The sequence below is a fragment of the Adiantum capillus-veneris genome, chromosome 1 (assembly GCF_014529385.1).
Source record: "Adiantum capillus-veneris isolate H3 chromosome 1, ASM1452938v2, whole genome shotgun sequence".
Lineage (NCBI taxonomy): Eukaryota > Viridiplantae > Streptophyta > Polypodiopsida > Polypodiales > Pteridaceae > Adiantum > Adiantum capillus-veneris.
Genome location: NC_140931.1, coordinates 99,853,508 through 99,872,424, shown reverse-complemented (window position 1 = coordinate 99,872,424; position 18,917 = coordinate 99,853,508). Strand labels below are relative to the sequence as shown.

Sequence of the window (18,917 nt, the reverse complement as noted above, 5' to 3'; positions counted from 1 at the left end):
TATAACCATCAACTCCATCATGAATAGTATTGACTAAACACCATGACATCTCCACAAAGACATCTCAAAGACTTAATCCTAGAAATCAAACTCCACACAACAAGTTATAAAGGAACGAGTTCTTAAGTCCTAATGTAAGTAAATACTAGAAATGCATACTACTACAAACCTACAAAGAAGTGGCTAAAAACAACCAAAGAAGTACAAAGATCCAAACTTGACAATATGTGACCTCAACTTCATTGCTTGTCCAAACAGGAAGAATAAGATTATCACCTTTATCATGATAGCTTGGACAATAGCTATGACATCCCTACTCACATCGTCAGTGCCCAGGAGTAGGTGCAAGTTTGTATAGAGGTCATTCATGCTTTGAACTTACTATATAAAACCAACAAGCTGAGTTTCTATCACCCTCCGAAGGTAATAGGCATACTCAGCCATGATAAAGGCTAACATTTGCCAAGCTAAAGCAAATACACTAGAAGCGCTTAAGATCAAAACATCAAAATAGTAAGTTACTAAGTCAAACAAAAAGTGGGCTTTTAAGCTCTCCACTTTTATTGAATTTTTTATTGATTATCTTGAGCATTCCAAAGGAAGAAACATTGAAAATAAACTTACTACAATGCAAAAATGAATAAACGTTTTTCATGATTCTCTTAAATGAGTATCCTTTCTCAACGAGTAAGAAATAACATGACACGATTGAACAACAAAAGCACATATACTAGAACAAAGACGAGAAAATCTAAATAGTTGACACCGTACTTAGCTAAAAGAGAAATGTTCGAAAAAATGTGAGGCATACAGATGATATTTAGATTGCCATATTCCGGTTCGAGGCGTTTATCATAGATATCTACTTCCAATCCCAAGGGGGTTTGAATAATCTTAAGGTCTAAAAAGGCACAACAATCACTATTTATGGTACAGTTAAGTTCACAAAACTTCTTAGGATAAATTCCTCCACCTATATAACTCAAATTCAAGTACATAAAATCTTAAAAAGAAGGAACGTCACGAACAAAAAGATCATCTACAAAGTGTCTTACATTACACGACTTGTGCAAAAATATTGGACGAGTGTTAGCAAGGACAGGACGCTCCATAAAATCAAACCCATAAGTAAAAAGATAGAAATTAACAAGAAAAACAGCACAATCGGTGCCCATAGGGATACTAATTGTTTGCTTGAAAAGAGAGTCACCGACGGTTATATATAAATTATCCAAAAGAAAATCTAACCAAGATATGATGTCAATGTCATCTACAATCCTGGTGAATCTCTTTCTTCCTTTGTCTACGTTTACATTCTTACTTTTTAACCATAAGAAGTCAAAGTTCAAGGCTGACTTTTCTACTAGCAATGCCTTATACCTATCCTTCTCAAGCTTTGTATGCGAAAGCTTTTGATATAAGAGACTTGACTCTGAATTTAAGGTCCCCCAAATTTATCTTCATATATCATGTTATAAAGTCAAAGGTTTCGAAACAAAGGAGAAGATTTCTCCTTAATGCTTCTTGAAGAGATCGAAAACTTTATAACAATTTGCATTGCTTCTTGGAGTAGAAGCTTTTGACTTTGAAGGCTTTTCATGTAAACTGCTTTTCAGGCCAAGGGCCTTTAAATATGAGGTTAGGGCTCCTTCTCTAGCATGCTTCCTGGAGAAGGTGCAGAGGCTGGAGTTCCGGCTTGTACTATGTTGATGCAATATAAAGAAATACCGAAAGGGGCGCCAAGGTTTGGGGCCAATACTCTCTGGGGTGGAATCCCACCACTACGTGTCGCGTGTCATCTCTCTCTCTCTCTCTCTCTCTCTCTCTCTCTCTCTCTCTCTCTCTCTCTCTCTCAGTTCAATTGTTATTGAAGTGCTAAAAGTCTGTTCAGTCTGTTCTTTTCTATTGGCACGTGGTGCCCGTCTTGTGGCACTCCTACAAGGAGGGGAAGGGGTCGACAACTTGCACGGAACGAGACCCACTTAGCACCGAATCTGTGCGCACCAGCCTGCTTGGGTGAACTCGTTTCATCCACCTCCTCGGAGAAGGCCTCTACGCTACACCAAGAGTGTTCGTCACCTTGCTCGCTACTCGATACCAAACGGCATCTCTGTTGAAATTTCCATCATAGGTGTGACCACCTCTAACCAAGGAAGATTCACCCTGCAAAGCTTTAAGGTCAGCAAAATTTTGGTGCTAGAACTTCGACCCTAGCGAATCACGCTTCAGCACGTCATGGTTTTGCAAGCCAAAGAGGAACCTTCCCATACGAGGCAAGGAGTAGTGTAGAAAATTGCATACCACAACATTGAACATATTTTTTGCTTTTGAGAAGGGGTTTGACTCCAAACCGGGTGGTTCTCCAAGGGGTTATATCCCATGCTATTCCAAAGCATGCAAAGGCCCTACATAAGGTCATCACATCTAATGGATCTTTAGCAATTCCCACCAAGCTGCGAGACATCGTCCGGATTTCACATAAGCTTGAAAGAGAGAGAGGGAGTGTGGCAGAAGGTGCCAAATCTTATGGCGGCACAAGCTTTGCACAACCAAAACACCATGCAAGGGAAGCCAAGCTTCTACGTATGCACAGCATCAATTAGGGCACATCGACAAAGGAATGGCCAAAAAGTTTGAGAATTTCATGATTTACATGGTTTTTCTTACTCCGTATACAAGTTTATTTTGCAACAAGTCACAAAGAGGTTTTAGAGAGTTGAATTTTGATGACATCATTACTGATTATGCCTTCATCTCATACATGGTGCCTCTGACTAAGAGCGAGCACCGACTGTAGTTCAACGGCTAAATGTCTTTTTCTTGTACACATCAAGGAAAAATTTCTGAGCTCTTACAAGCGAGGATCGAGGAATTAGTCAACAAGATACATCACTTTTTTTGCATTTTTTCTACACTTTTTAGTTTTCCAAGGAAAACTAGAGCCTTAAAAGATTTCAAATCCCTTGAAGCTCGTGCTTGGGTTAGTAAAGATAGAAAGGCAAGTTTGCATGAAGTATGGCTATCACGGCTTGCCTCTTCAAATACTTATCATGCATGGCATGTACATGTCTAAAGCAACATCAAAAAGCTCCAAGCACAGAAGCTCGATAAATTTCTCATTATTGAGTTGTCATTATCTAAAGCAAGGCTTCAGTCTTATGACACTAGAATGGTAGCTTCCGAAGTTTGAGATATGCTATCATCGTAAGGACTTGGGAGTCTTTGCACGTGCATACGATGTTAGGTGCAGCGCGACCTAAGGGCTGAAATCTGCAATCTTGCTACTGCTGTCCAAAAACGCTATGGGCTGAAATCTGCGGCTAGTCATAAAACGCTGATTTTGGGGCTATTTCTGTAGGTCTTTGACGCTAAAAATCTGCAGGTTTAGGGCTGAAAACTGAGGTTTCTTTAGGCTGAAAACTGATGGTCTTTCAGGGCTGAATCTGCTACTCTTCTAGGGACTGAACTTGCAGTTTCTTCATTGCTGAAAACGTTGCATTGCTGTGGCTGAAAACGCTGCAAATCTGTAACAACGCTAGGTTGATGTGTCTCTAAAAACGTTAGCCTGCTGAGATCAAAAACGCTAGGTCAGGGATTTCTATGGCGATGATGCTGATGCAAAACGCTAGGCTTGGGACTTGCTTGGCTATGGTTGCTGATGCTGAATGTGGAAACGCTAGGGGATGCTGATGGTTCTTCTTGCTTGGAGGGGGAAACCGCCAAGGGGTCTTGTTGAGAAGTTGCCTGCTGAGCTTGGCTCCTGTTGCCTCTTCTGCCCATTAGTGCTAGTCTAGGTTTGCTTATATACAAACTTACTCAATTTGCCCTATCTACTTTCCAACAAAAGTCACTTAAAAATAATAAGTGAAAAATGTCAAAAATAGGTCAAATAGGCTAAATGCACTGGAAAATTCCCCTGCAGGATTATGATGGATTTTGATGGGAATACCGATGATCATGTTGTGTGCAACCAGAGGATATGCATCTACACTAAGTGATTGGTCATGCACGGTCTGCGAACAGACTCACAAAAGTGCCAGATCACTTCCTATTCTAGACTGACTTGACTGAACTGAACCCTGATCATGTTGTAGCTTGTCCACAGACACATAGGGCTGGATGTGTCACGTGACATCCCCTCCTTTTCAAAGTGAGGTACTCGTACCGAACTGTATGGCGTCGAGAGAGATCGCCAATAGCATCCGGAATCCTGGAAGGGACTCTTCGCCGGCCCACTCTGATGTGTGGTCGTGCGGTACTTGAACTTCAAAAAGGTCTGCAACGCTTGCTTCCTTGGGCCGCACCGAAAGCGACACAAAATCTTCTTCAATGCTTCAATTGCATCTAGAGTCATGCTTCTTTCTTCTTCAAGAATCTCCATGGCTGAAAATTCCTGAACCCATTTCCAACACAAAACCATGAACATACCTATTCCATGTAAAGTGAGTGGAAAAAATCTTGTCTTCCTCAAAGACTGTGCATGCAATGTAGATGAACAAATAGACGGAGTGCCAAACCGTTCACCACACACACGCAAACAATGAGATCGAATCTTTCTCTTATGATCTAGAGCAATCAACTGTGGCAATTCACAACGGAAATGCCTATGCTTGGGAAGTTCATCATCCTAATGTTGTATGTTGATGACATGCTGATTGCAAGTGCTAACATGCAGGACATCAAAGACCTAAAAGAGGAGGTGTCTAAACCTTTTTCAATGAAAGATTTAGGTGCTGCAAAGAGGATACTTGGTATGAAAATATCAAGGGACAGGACGAAGAAGACAATAAAGCTATCTCAAGAGGATTACATCAAGAAGGTACTAGAAAGGTTTGCAATGCAAAATGAAAAACCAGTTTCTACACCTTTGGCTGGTCACTTTAAACTAACCAAGGATATGTTTCCAAAGACACAAGAGGAGATAGCCTATATGTCTAAAGTTCCGTATGCTGCAGCAATAGGTTCTCTTTCTACAAATGTGTCATGCCAAGGAAGAGACATGGAATGTGACTTCCTTGAATGCATACTTTTTTTCAGCTTTTCATGAAAAATCCGCATACATTCGTGCTCATCCATGAGGGAAACATGCTCAACATACAATATGTCATGCCTAGGAAAAGGGATCACATTAAGACGCTGACTAAAATACAAGAAACGATCACGAATGAAACACTCGAACAATGCGTGTGTATCAATCATGCGAACACATAATACTTCCTGTGAGGGTTCTTTGGACCTAGGCTCGAGAGCCAAGATCGGTTCTTCCTGAATGATCGAATCGTCCTATGGGGGTTCTTTGGACCTCGACTCGAAAGCCAAGATCGGTTCTTTGTGATTGAGCGGATCTACAACGAGGTTAGTTGCGCTAGAAAAAGCATCCACTAACACATCATCCTTGTGAACAATCACATCATCTTCATGCAACTCATCATGCTTGTGAGAAATCACATCTTGATCATGCAAGTCATCATGCTTGTGAGAAATCACATCTTGATCATACAAATCATCATGCTGGTCATTGTCATTCAAATCGTCATGCTTATCATTGTCATTCAAATCATCATCATGCTTCTCATAATCATCCAAAACATCATGCTTATCATCATGCAAATCCTGTGTATCATACTGTGGAGAAGAAGAGACTGAGAGAGTCTCCTTTTCCCGAATCTCTTGCATATGTGCCTGAGCTTGAGAAAAGAGTCACAAGAACTCTTTCATGTGTTGGTCGTTCTTTTCTTTGATGGCTTTGTTCTCGCGATCAAATTCTGCTTGTCTTGCTTTGTTCTCGCGATCAAATTTGGCTTGACTTTATTTTTTTTCCAAGTCGTACTGACGGTCTATGGCTTCCATTCTTGCATGGTATTCACGATCTATGGCTGTCCTTTCTTCATAGTCACGATCTATGGCTGCCCTTCTTTCTTTGTAGTCGAACTTCCTATCCATAAACAACTGCGGCAACTCCTTCATAGGAGTTAGTGCAATCCTTGTCGTAGATGGGGAAGGGGGAGGATCAAAAAAACCTCCTGGTGGGGAAAATTCTTCTTTGCCTCTCTCATGCTCATCACCTCCAAGCGAAGTATCCATTCCGCTTCGAGTGATGACCATTCTGAAGTCGTGGGTTCTTGTGGGTTCTTGGGGGTTCTTGTGGGTTCTTAAGTTCACGAGGAACTTGGGTTCTTGCGGGTCTTGGTTCTTGGGGTTCTTGAGTTCTTGAGGTTCTTGCGGTTTTCTTTCGCTTGCAATCTATGTTTGAGAAGGATCTTCTCTTCACCCGAGTTCTGCTCTTTTCCGCGGGCGTACCCCTTGGCGGCCTTGCGCTCACACCAAGGTTGCTTTTTCCCACCTCACGTCGATTGGCCCATCGTTAAGTGCACGGTTCGCTCTCAATGAGTGAAAAGAGGCACAAGGGGAGGCTAGACAAGCCCTTCTTTCTTGGGATTCTTGTTACTCTTTAAAAACACGATTAGGAATCGACACACCCAAGCGAAAAAAAATTATGTGGTTCTTGTGGTTCTTTCCTTGAGTGATACAGAACATTGCCAAAGCTCTGATACCAATGTTAGGTGCAGCGGAATGAATGTTTACGCTTTGCTCAAGATGAGTGCTCCGAACTATGCTCAAGGTTCCTTTTGTTCTTATGGATGGGAGAGCCTTCCGTTCTTCATGAGAGAATGCTATGATCACAAACAAAGTGAAGGGACACTGTGCGTGCAAGTGTATGAGACTGAGAGATAGAGAGAGAAGAGAGATACAACACCAGAGACGTTGTAAAACCCTCCTACAAAGGCCCCACTCTCGTCGGCGGTCTACTTATGATTGCACAAACTGGTACAAACGGTATGCATGACTAATGCAAGTCTAGGCTATGTCGGTGCTGACGACGTGAATGACGAGACTGACCTAAGGGCTGAAATCTGCAATCTTGCTACTGCTGTCCAAAAACGCTATGGGCTGAAATCTGCGGCTAGTCGTAAAACGCTGATTTTGGGGCTGTTTCTGTAGGTCTTTGATGCTGAAAATCTGCAGGTTTAGGGCTGAAAACTGATGGTCTTTCAGGGCTGAATATGCTACTCTTCTAGGGGCTGAACTTGCAGTTTCTTCATTGTTGAAAACGTTGCATTTCTGTGGCTGAAAACGCTGCAAATCTGCAAAAAACGCTAGGTTGATGTGTCTCTAAAAACGCTAGCTTGCTGGGATCAAAAATGCTAGGTCAGGGATTTCTATGGCGATGATGCTGATGCAAAACGCTAGGCTTGGGACTTGCTTGGCGATGGTTGTTGATGCTGAATGTGGAAACACTAGGGGATGCTGATGGTTCTTCTTGCTTAGAGGGGGAAACCGCCAAGGGGTCTTGTTGAGAAGTTGCCTATTGAGCTTGGCTCCTGTTGCCTCTTCTACCCATTAGTGCTAGTCTAGGTTTGCTTATATACAAACTTACTCAATTTGCCCTACCTACTTTCCAACAAAAGTCAAAAATAAAAAATGTCAAAAATGTCAAAAATAGGTCAAATAGGCTAAATGCACTGGAAAATTCCCCTGAAGGATTCTGATGGGAATATTGATGATCATGCTATGTGCAACCAGAGGATATGCATCTACACTAAGTGACTGGTCATGCACGGTCTGCGAACAGACTCACAAAAGTGCCAGATCACTTCCTATTCTAGACTGACTTGACTGAACTGAACCCTGATCATGTTGTAGCTTGTCCACGGACACATAGGGTTGGATGTGTCACGTGACATACGACCACTTATCCAATGGGTGAAGGCATGAACCAAGCCAAGGGGCTTTCAAGGTACATAGAACGAGCTCTGGGTATATCACAATCCACAGCTATGAGCCGCATTTAAAGTAAGATACTTCAAACACCACGGCTACCAGCCAAATACAAAGCTCCGAAACTTGAACCATGAGGGCTTCATCAATGCATTTAAGCTTCAACACCATGCAAAGAGCAAGGCTTATCAAATTAGAGTTAATACTTGTAACTACATTGCAAGAACTACAAAATCCATCCGAGATCCATTCTCAAGCGAGCATATGCTTCTAAATTTTGAGACGACTAGCACGGGACGAACGACGAGGTTGAAAAAATTCAAGTTTTTACTGTTTTTATGCTTTTTAACCTTTAATTTGGAAAGAACCATAGTTTGCAAAGCAAGGTGCTTTCAAGGCCATAACGGAAAGCAAGGCTTCTATCCCATGCCAATGCCTTGCTCGTTGAGTTGGGAGCTCCGATAAGGCACCAACCACTAGAAAATTGGCATTCTTGGGATACAAGTTCACATTTTACGTATGACAAGGTCGAATCATACTTGAATGCCTTAACACCAATTCTGGATAGTGCAAGGCACTTCAAGGTATCAGCTAAAACCATTGAAGCCATCATTGTAGCCATGGACTTATCAATCTATTTTTTGCGAGTTACATGCAAGATGTGCTTGTAAGGTGGAATTAATTCCACCCAATCAACTTTTACGCTTCCGCTACGACACAAGATACTCTGTCAAGGATATCCTCATCCAGCTAGCAGTATATTATTTACTTGATAATCGACAAGGTGGATTCAAATTAAGGTGGTACTCACATGCGCTCGATTTACAGGATTATTTTAGATTAGCGATTAAGGCTCATATAGTTGCTTGTCTTCGTTGCATAGTAATACATCGACGTGCACTATATATATCATTGGCTCTATGCACAAGGTGCATGCACTAAATGTAAGACTATCTAATCTATTTTGCTCATTTTATCCACCAATACATCCTGCTTACATTGTTATTTAATATCAATGACATTCTTTGAGTTGCACATGTATGCACTTAGTGTGCTACACATATTAGAGATGATGACTTCTTCTTCAACAGACAGGCATGGCTTGGCTATCAAGAAACTTGTTCATGTGCTAACATGCATCTTCTATGAGAGCGTTATCCCACTACAGCTCTATTAACTTGCAAAAAGACATTCATGATTGTTCTTCTATATATGCAAGACATATTTTAACTGTCACAAACTACTAACGTGTCAAGCCACTGAAGAACGGAGCCAAACTGCAAATCTCGGCCGAGGAGCCTAAACCCTAAGAAAAAGCAGGAGAAGAAGAAGAAGAAGTCCTACGAACTTATGGGACCCCGTCCAATGGGGCCCAATGGACCCAAAGGCATTAAAATTAAAGCGGTGCCCACACACACACACACACAAAAAGTGTAGAAGATGATGATGTGGCAATTGTACGGAAAGCCCGCAAAACACGCTGGCATGCTGACTTGGCACCTGTACAGATTCCCGCATTTTACACTAATGAGCTATAGGATTTCCGTAAATTACGTTGGGTTTCTTTTGAGACCAGATGCTTTTGAGTTTGAAGCTTTTCATGTAACAGCTTTTCATGGCCAAGGGCCTTTAAATATAAGCCAAGGGCTTATTCTCTAGCATGCTTCTGCGTGAAGGTGCAGGGATTGGAGTACCAACGTTGAAACGAGTTGAAGCAATATAAAGAAATATCGAAAGGGGGGCCAATGTTTGGGGCCAATGGTCTCTTGGGGTGGAACTCCGCCACTCCCGTCTTGTGCCGTGCATCTCTTTCTATCTAGTTGTTATTTGAAGTGCTTATAGTTGCTCAGTCTGTTCTTTTCCGTTGGCAAGTGGTGCTGTCTCATGACAATGGTATCAGAGCTTCAGGCATGTGCTTTTCTGAAAGCATACAGGTCCTACTAAAGAGCAAACAGAGCAAGGTGGCGCTTCGAAGTTTCACAAGGAAATTTACTGAAGAATCTTGGTGTCCCGACCCCGGACTTATTAGCGACCTCGGACTTATTAACCACTCCCACCCTCACTCCATCGCGCATCGAGCACGTTCTCGTCTTCATTGCTTAGTCTTACAAGGCAAATAAGGATCTGAAAGCATGGCGTTCATGGATTCGGCAGAATGCTTGCAGTTTCTCTCGACAAGCTTCGCAACATTCTTTCGCGGCATCCTCAACAAAATCTCCCCATGCTGCAAAGTTTTCAACAGTTTCTAAATTACATGTTACCCCCCCCCTATGCCCCACGTGGTACCTCCTCTTCCGGCGCCAGAAAGTACGAGAGCTTCCAACCGACCGTTGCTCTCACCTCCCCCACCATCGCCACCAAGCTACAATAGTTGGAGCCAATATGGATACCCTTATTATTTGTACTCGAGATACACGCCTAGCCAACCAAAAGATTTCAAGGATGGCGGCACAACAATCTAAGTTTTCACCTTTTCTGGGATGAAAGATCGGAAAAAAGCATTGCAGTTCCTACACCAATTTGACAACATCTATGCTTTGGGGAACTATACAAAAGAATCCAAGAATTCCCGAGCAGCAAGATTTCTTAAAGATAATGCCATGCATTGGTGGAGTTCCATTGCGACGTAACCGCATGCTCCAAGGACATAGCAAGCTTTCAAGACAATATTTGCACGCAGTCATATGACTTCTCTCTTTGAAGTCTGGGTCTTGGCAGAATGAAGCAACTTGAAAATGCTTACCACAGAGACCATGGACAACTATAACCAAAGGTTTCTCGACGTCTACCTTCCGATGTCCTTCTTTGAGTTCATTTCCTTGGACCAATGCGAGCGATACACCATTGGACTACCATCACCGTTGCAAGAATATTGTCTATCCGAGCAAGCCTCAACCATGCAAGAACTTATGGACCATGTCGCAGTCGGCTACAAACTGATGAAGAGAAAGTTGGAGTTTACCACAGAATCGACTCCAACCACCAACCAAAACTCTAGGCAACAACGAACAAATTCTTGGAGGTCTCGTGAAATCCAACCTCAAAGGCCTCGTGTGTCACAACGTCAACAAGAAACCCTTTTACAAGAAGGCTGATGCTTCGAATGTTTTCAAACAAGGCATACATTCACTACATTTCATGAACAAGCCTCGATGTCTTTAGAGAAACCTTTTCAGCTCCCATGACAAAAAGATCCCCAGGGCCACCTCCAGCTAAGAGAGCTAGACCCGCTATTGGACTAGTCCCTGATATCTACGGCATACGCCTTGAAAGTGCGAATGAATTGTGTCGAGCATATGGCAAAGTCAACGGCTTGAAAGCCCTTATTTTCTTTGACCCTGGAGCTAGAGAGAACTTCATCCATCCAGAATTCTTGAAGCAGATGCACTTTGATTATGATGCAGAGGATGGAGAAATTGAAGCCGAGCTAGCCACGAGGCAAACTCAGAAAGTGGTACCGCTCATTGGTGCTCTTTCAATGACCAAGATTATCATGGAAAAGCCGATTTCCACATTATGAAGTTGGGCAATTGCGACGTTCTCTCGGGCATGCCGTGGCACAACAAGAATGATGCTACTTGCTACATCCAGAACCGAACCATTACCTTGATGCGGAAGGACAAGCCAATCGTCCTCAAAGTTCGGTTGTCCGAACAAAAACCTGAATGAATTTTCTAGTTGTTTTGTAGTTAGATACTTTTGAACTTTGTTTGAGCAAGTATTGTTTGAAATTTGTTTGCAATGGATGATTTTAAACCTGTCTTGGTGCCGATTTGAACGTTTGACTCTGGTTTTAATACTTGCTTCAATGATTGGTGATTTTACTCCCGGGTGTAGTGAGAAATGTTGTTTTGGTATTTGTCTGAACCTCAAAACGTCACAGACGGGATGTCAGGGAAGCGTTCCGTTGTATGCTTGAAAACCTCGGAACGACGTAGACGGATGTCTAGGGAGCTTTTCGATGTATGCTGGAAAACCTCCGAACAACGCAGACGGGATGTCTGGGGAGCGTTTGGTTGTATGCTTGAACCTCCAAGCGAGGTAGGCTACGGTCTGGGGAGCATTTGGTTGTACGGTCCTCTGAGCTCATGGCCCGGCCCAATTGTCATATGCATGTTACAAGACGCAACGAACGCCGCTAAGCACTCCCCCGAGATAGACGGTCTGCGGTATGAAGCTACTCAACGACAACCTCGTCACTCCCCCCACGCGCACACACACAAAGCATAGAAGATGATGACGTGGCTGCTGTACGAATTTCCGCGTTTTACACTAATGACATGGCAACTCTACAGAATTTCATAAATTACACTGAGTTGCTTTTGGGACCAAATGCTTTTGAGTTTGAAGCTTTTCATATAACTGCTTTTCATGGCCAAGGGTCTTTAAATATGAGCCAAGGGCTCAATCTCTAGCATGCTTCCACATAGAGGTGCAAGGATTGGAGTATCGGCGTTGTACTAAGTTGAAGCAATATAAAGAAATACTGAAAGGGGCGCCAACGTTTGGGGCCAGTGCTCTCTTGGGGTGGAACTCCGCTACTCCTATCTCAAAGTTGCTCTGTCTGTGGTGCCCGTCTCGTGACATTAACCCAAGGAAAAGTACGAATAATTTCTCTTGGGTTTTGAGAATCTCTCTTTTTTCAACAAGATGATATGATTGTTTTAATGAGCCAATTGTGAACACGATTCCAACTTGAGAGGATCTACGGTATAGTATATAGAACCAACAGTCTCTATAGAAGCAATATTTTTTGAATATGACCAAGCTTGTGAATGCCAAATCACTCCATAAGTGTTAATGGTCCCTTTTTTGACCCTTCACACTTGTGCTTTCAAGGAAAGCACTTCTACACTGTCAAGTGGCAGTAATTAAGTTCACTTTACCCATTTGCTTACACTCACTACTGGTAGCAAGGACGACTATGATGGTCTCCCTCTCCTTAATGGTTTAATAGTATCCTTTTGGAAGTTTCAAGTTGCCAAGCCAAGACCAAGGGTTCTTGAACAAGATAAAACCAAGGGTTCTTTCAAGTTGCACAACAGTGTTGCACACCTTTTCTCGATGCAAGTGACATGGTCATACATAGTTACAAGGTAGCAATTGTGAGAAGGATTAGAGTTTAGTGTACCAGAAACCTCCTCTAATACTTTTTCCTTATCCGTGTTGATTTTCCTCATGATGAAATCGAGGGTCCACTCTTGGTATTATATACTCTTTTAGTGATCATCTCTACTAAGACGATCATAGGCCTACAAGTAAAGATCATTGCATCCAAATCCTTGCTAAAAAGCAACACTCCATCCTCATACTGACTCATACTGACTTGAAAACGCATGTTCTCAAGGGTTTTTCGCAACAAAACCGAAACAAAGCAACGTCAACCCCCTCCCAATGTAAAAATACAGATCTATAGAAGGTATGTGCCATAAAAACGCAGCCACAAGTCGCACTCCTGCTGGCTAAAAATCTGCAGCCCAATCAATGTCTTCACACACTCCCAATCGCAAGACAGGCGACGTCAATCCATGGCTCTGATACTATTTGAAAGTGCATCGGGAGGTGTGATAACTTGAGAGCACGGGGAAAAGAGTGAGGAGAAAAAGGAGAGGAAAATGCTAGAGAGAGAGGATGGAGAGAGAGAGTAGACCAGCCCCACGGGAAACTTTAATAGAACAAGAGTACAAAGGCTTACAGCTCCACCTCCAAGGCCCCCCCCCCCCCCCCCCCCCCCCCCCCCCCCCTCCTCCCCTTCCCTATATAGAGGAGCACCAAGGTTGCTCAAGCCACACTGAAAACCCCACAACCAATATCCAAGGGTCAACGAGCCAAAAATTGGGAGCTCTAAAAGAGGCCATAAGTGCCAGTCTGGGCAAAACCTGGTAAACTTCCATGATGCCCAGAATCAAGAAAAGCCTCACAAAGCCAGGCATGGCCACAATAAAGCCCTCACTCACTAAATCTAGATGAGAAACCGAAGAAATGACCTCCAAAACACCCTATGGTACTTTGAAAACAACCCAAAGGTGCTTCTTTTGCAACCTGTTTGCAATGTTATTGGGATCTTCTCTTAAACCTTAGATCAGCCCTAGCAGCCCCCAGAAGAAGCCTTTATTCAAGGAATTGCTTGGTTGTTTGCAAAGGAGGGAAGGGTGAGCCCAAAGTCAAACATTCAACAGAAATCTTCAAGGAGGTGTTTCAACTGCATGATCATCAAGCATTTGTATCTGATTATTTCACAATAAAGAAGTAAATACTACCTTGGCAATGGGATAGGAGACCCTTGAAAGAATTGATTAGGACTAACCTTGTGCTTATGAACCTCTGTAAGTATCTCTAATAAATTATCTCCCTCTATCTCTTGGGTATCTCATCTCTCTCTACATTCTCTGAATATAAAGGAAAATGAAGTAACAGGAACCGTTCCCAAATCAAAAGAGCACAAGTCTTTAAAACCTCCACAAATTGTGCTTGAGATAATTAGATATTGGTGTCTTTTTAGTACGTGGACTTGGAGAAATGCCAATCTTTTCCACAATGTCAAGTGGCCACACTCTCTTCCATGATCTCATATTAGACATGGCGTTTTATTGGATGCTGGTTGTCTTCCAAGTGACACCAGGATGTTTAGGGAGTTGGCCAGGTATGCTATTTGCTCTTTGCTCTGATGTACCAGATGACATGTAATGAAATGAATCTCTTTTCTCAACCAAAAAAAAAAAAAAAAAGGGAAGCGATCACTCACGTCCAGATGTTGACGGTCTCATTGTGCAATTCAAACAAGCTCCTGAAAGCTTGGGTGAATGTGAAGTCCGCTCTGTAGTGTGACAGAATGTACTCATTGTCCTTCAGGTACTCTGGGAGTGCATGGTACTCCAAGAGACGATACTCGCGCTTCACCTCATCTTGCACCTTCTTCCAAACCTTGACGGTTCCATTCAAAGAATCCTCCACAGCATCCAGCAAGGGATTATCATCCGAGGAACAATCATGATCCTGTGAGTCTTGCTTCATGGTCCTTTGCCTGAACCCCATATATGTAGTAACAGACAAGAAGAGAATTGAACCCGCCTGATGATAGTAAGAAGGGAAAAGGGTGAGGCAATCAACTTTTAGCCCAAATTGATGGAAATCATCTGCAGCGCAAGGGCCAAACAGTGAGATGAGCGTAATGCTGTAGAGGACAACAGAGTGCTCTGGGTGATGGCGAGAGGGGGAGACTCGAAATGGTTTATTTATGTACGTTTAAGAGAGCTCTCCACTGGTTGTAACTTGTACGCCTATCACCCACGAGAGAGAGAGAGAGAAAAGCAGCTTCGGAAGGGCATCGATTCCTTCGTACTACAAAAGGCTGACCTTCAAGAAATATCTACATCAACATTTCAAACTCAGGCCCCATGTCACACACGTCCGCGGCGGCGTCCGGGAAAAGTGTGTCTCAGTTTTGCCTTGAGTCGGTGAGAAATTCAAGACAGCCGGTTGAGAGGAGATTGAAAAAAAAAATCCCGTTTGAATTTTGCAAGAAAATAGTGTAAATGTAGCTTAAAATACACTATAATTTACAAAATTTCCACTCTAGGATTGGCTTAAAGGGATTTGTGCATCTTTGGCATTTAGGTTTTTCCCTAAGAGTGCATGGTCTTTACGAACGTGTGTGCAAATGAGATGGCGAAAAGCCATATTGGTGGGATGAGGAGTCCATGTGAGGGTAGAGAGAGACAGCTTGACCCCTCGTCCATCTAGAGCCGCTTGTGGTCATGGAAAAAAGACAAGATGCGAAGCACGTTGACAAGTTCAAACTCCACTTCATTCGCTTGCATAGACAACCCAAGACCAGTTGGGCTACACTGATTGATTGCTAAAAGCCTGAGCAAGTAGTAATTTGTTCAAAGTTCACCGCTCATGCGACCGACTAAGCGCCCAAACAAGTCCCTTCATAGCTCGTTCAGTGCTCGTGCGTGACACGAGGCTCGGACTAGACCTGAAAGAATAAATTGTATGAGTCGTTTATATTTATTGCTTCGAGTGTGTTGGTTGAAACAAAGTTATGTGCAACCTCGTTGCTAAAGTTAGGGAGGTGAAGACATCCGGCTCCTATTAAAGGAAGGCATTGTTTAAGGTTAAAGAATGCACACCTAGTGCAAGTAGACCAAAGCAAGAGAGAATATGCAGAGCATGGGGACACTACAAAGCATCGAACTCACATAGTAGTTTTTTACTTCAATGGTTCACTTCCAAGTTTCTCTAAAGTTTGGGTTCCTATCTTTTTTCCTTGTCTTACATACCACCTCGTGTTACAATGGCATTAAAGGAATCGAATGTGATCCTCACATCAAGTTCATCTCCTTCAAAGCATGTCGGAGGATACAGTACTTCTACAAACAAGGCATCGTTGAATCCATACTCATTGGCAACCTTGGGATGCTATATAAGTCTCTAACTTTACTCATCGTCTAAAAATTATTGGGTGCCATCGTGTGAGCAACACATTCAGACAACAAATAGAGCCTAGAGATTTATATAGCCTAGGCCTAGTAATTTTCACTCAATGGAGGGCTGATGGCAAAAATGGAGGGTCGTCACGAGGCAAAGCTATAGCCCCATAGAATTTGTTGGAAGTTGAAAGTGTAGTTGTACAAAAGCTGAAATGTTGCCATCATTTTCAATGGGGCTGGCTCAAAGTATCACCTTTTAATGGGCTTTAGCAAGTTTGAAGGTTGGCCAACTGCAAGCTCTTTTTGTAGCTTCCCATCCACTATAAACTTGATATTCAAATGTAGAGGGCCTTCAACATGTTGACGATCCTTCCAGTCAAAAAGGCCAAAAGGGGCACCTTCAAATAAGCAAAAATTTTATCTGCTTATTTTCTATAGCTAGCCTCTCCCACTCTCTACACGACTACCTGCTTTGCATAAAGAGTGACACTAGGATTGTTATTATATTATGGTCGTGATGCGTGTTGAGCACACTTAGGATTGTCAGCCACTTTTTGCCCCTCTTTGAGAGGTTTTTTCCCTTGGCTTGTATATATGCCCATCACTCTAGGGCAAGTCTTTACTTTGTATTACCACACTTAATAATACTACTTCCCGTGTTCTGCTTTGTTGAGCTTCTCCTTCATCTTTGTGTGCATTCCTACAACCATATTTTCCAACAATTAGTGTCAAAGTAGACTTCAACATGTGTTGGAATTAGGGTTGAAGAGAAACGCATACAGCTTGGAGAAGACGAAGGAAGCTCAAGGCACACAATAGAGAGTGTGTTACTTAGTGTGCAATGGAAAGATAGATAGCCCTAGAGTGATGGGCGTATATACAATGCACGGGGGAAAAAACCTCCTAAAGAGGGAAAAAATGCCCCGGCGGTCCTAGTGTGTTCACACACATCACTACCACATGTATACGGTAACAAATCTCCCCTGGAGTGATGCGGTGAACGAGAGCTGGCACATGAGTAAAGGGAAGTGCCATGCCCTAAGGACATGATCAGTCCACAAAGGGGAGTAAGCCCAAAGATTTGCGGAAAGCTTCAAGCTTCTCAGGAGACAATGCCTTTGTGAAAAGATCTGCAAGGTTGTCCTGTGTTGGCACATAAGCCAAGCTGATCTCTCCTGCTGAGAGCCTCTCCCTGACATAGTGGTAATGCACCTCAATGTGCTTTGAGCGAGCATGAAAAACTGGGTTCCTCGCAACTGCCAATGCGCTTTGACTGTCAGTGTAGATAGTGTTGGCAATGTCCTGTCCAACACCCAAATCAGCCATAAGGCATCTTAGCCATACACACTCAACCGTAGCTATGAAGACTGCCTTGTACTCAGCCTCACAACTCGAAGTGGCCACAGTAGGTTGCTTCTTGCTCAACCATTATATACATGAACTGCCAAGCATGAAACAAAAACCACTTGTGGACACTCGCGTGTCAAAACAACCAACCCAATCTGAGTTCGAAAAAGCATGTAAGTCTGGCGGCAATGATCCCCCCTTGGGATAAAACAAGCCAAGGTGTAAAGTGCCACTAAGGTAGCGGAAAATCCTCTTGACAGCCTTCCAATGCTTAGACCCTGGGCTATGCATGAATTTGCTGACCTGTGAGACTGCAAACTGAATATCTGGCCTCGTGTTGCATACATAAATGAGGCAGCCAACAGGAGTTTGGTAAAGAGTGACATCAACAGGATCGTCAGCATCATGTAGACTCAACTTCAAACCTGTTTCCATGGGAGTGGCAATAGGTTTGCAATCCTCAAGTCCAAACTTACATAGCAATGTCTCTATGTAACTTTTCTGACACAAGGCAATACCACCATCACACTGCTTAAACTGTATACCCAAGTAATGATGCAACAGCCCCAAACCTTTCATCTTGAAAGTAGCATTCAGATCAGCCTTAAATTCAGCAATATGTCTCACATTTGGTCCAGTGAGATCAACAAATCATCAACATAAAGAACCACAAGAGAAGTACATCACCCTCACGCTTTACATACAATGTGCTTTCTGTTGGACTATTACGAAAGCCTCGTTTAACCAAATGAGCGTCAGCTTTCTCATACCAAGCACCAGGAGATTGCTTCAACCCATACAAAGCCTTCTTACATCTGCACACTTTGTCCTCTTGTCCTTTTATGACAAAACCGCCAGGCTGCGTTACATAAACTTCCTCAATATATGTCACCATTCAAGAAAGCAGTAACAATGTCTGATTGATGTACATCCCAACCAAAATGAGTTGCCAATGCACATAGAAAACGCACAGTAGTCATACGACAAGTGGGAGCAAAAGTCTCTTCATAATCTATGCCTTTTTGTTGTGCATAACCCTTTGCAACAAGTCGAGCCTTATGGCGATCAATCTCACAATCCGGCTTGCGTTTCAACTTGTAAACCCACTTCGTACCAATGGCCTTTTTTCTAGGAGGCAAATCACATAAAGTCCATGTGTCATTTTCCATAAGTGCATCATGTTATGATTGCATGGCAGCCATCCAATTTTTTGAATTTTGTGCTTCATCAAAAGACAGAGGCTCCTGAACATCATGTAAGCTAGACACAGCCAAAGCATAACAATCTGATGCATAATATGCATGGCGAGACCCTGAATGAGTACAACTAGACAAAGGTGCATCCAATTTACTGTCA

General features: G+C 42.9%; 1 protein-coding gene across 1 annotated transcript in view; it reads right to left on the bottom strand.

Moving 5' to 3' along the window:
• Positions 1-15,078, bottom strand: part of LOC147465255 (heptahelical transmembrane protein 1-like) — a 30,977-nt gene extending 15,899 nt beyond the window's left edge. Inside the window, exon 1 of the mRNA XM_086519133.1 lies at positions 14,525-15,078. Coding sequence (XP_086375259.1) covers positions 14,525-14,814 — 290 coding nt within the window. The 5' untranslated portion in view covers positions 14,815-15,078. The remainder of the gene's footprint in view (positions 1-14,524) is intronic.
• Between the last annotated feature and the right edge of the window lie 3,839 nt (positions 15,079-18,917).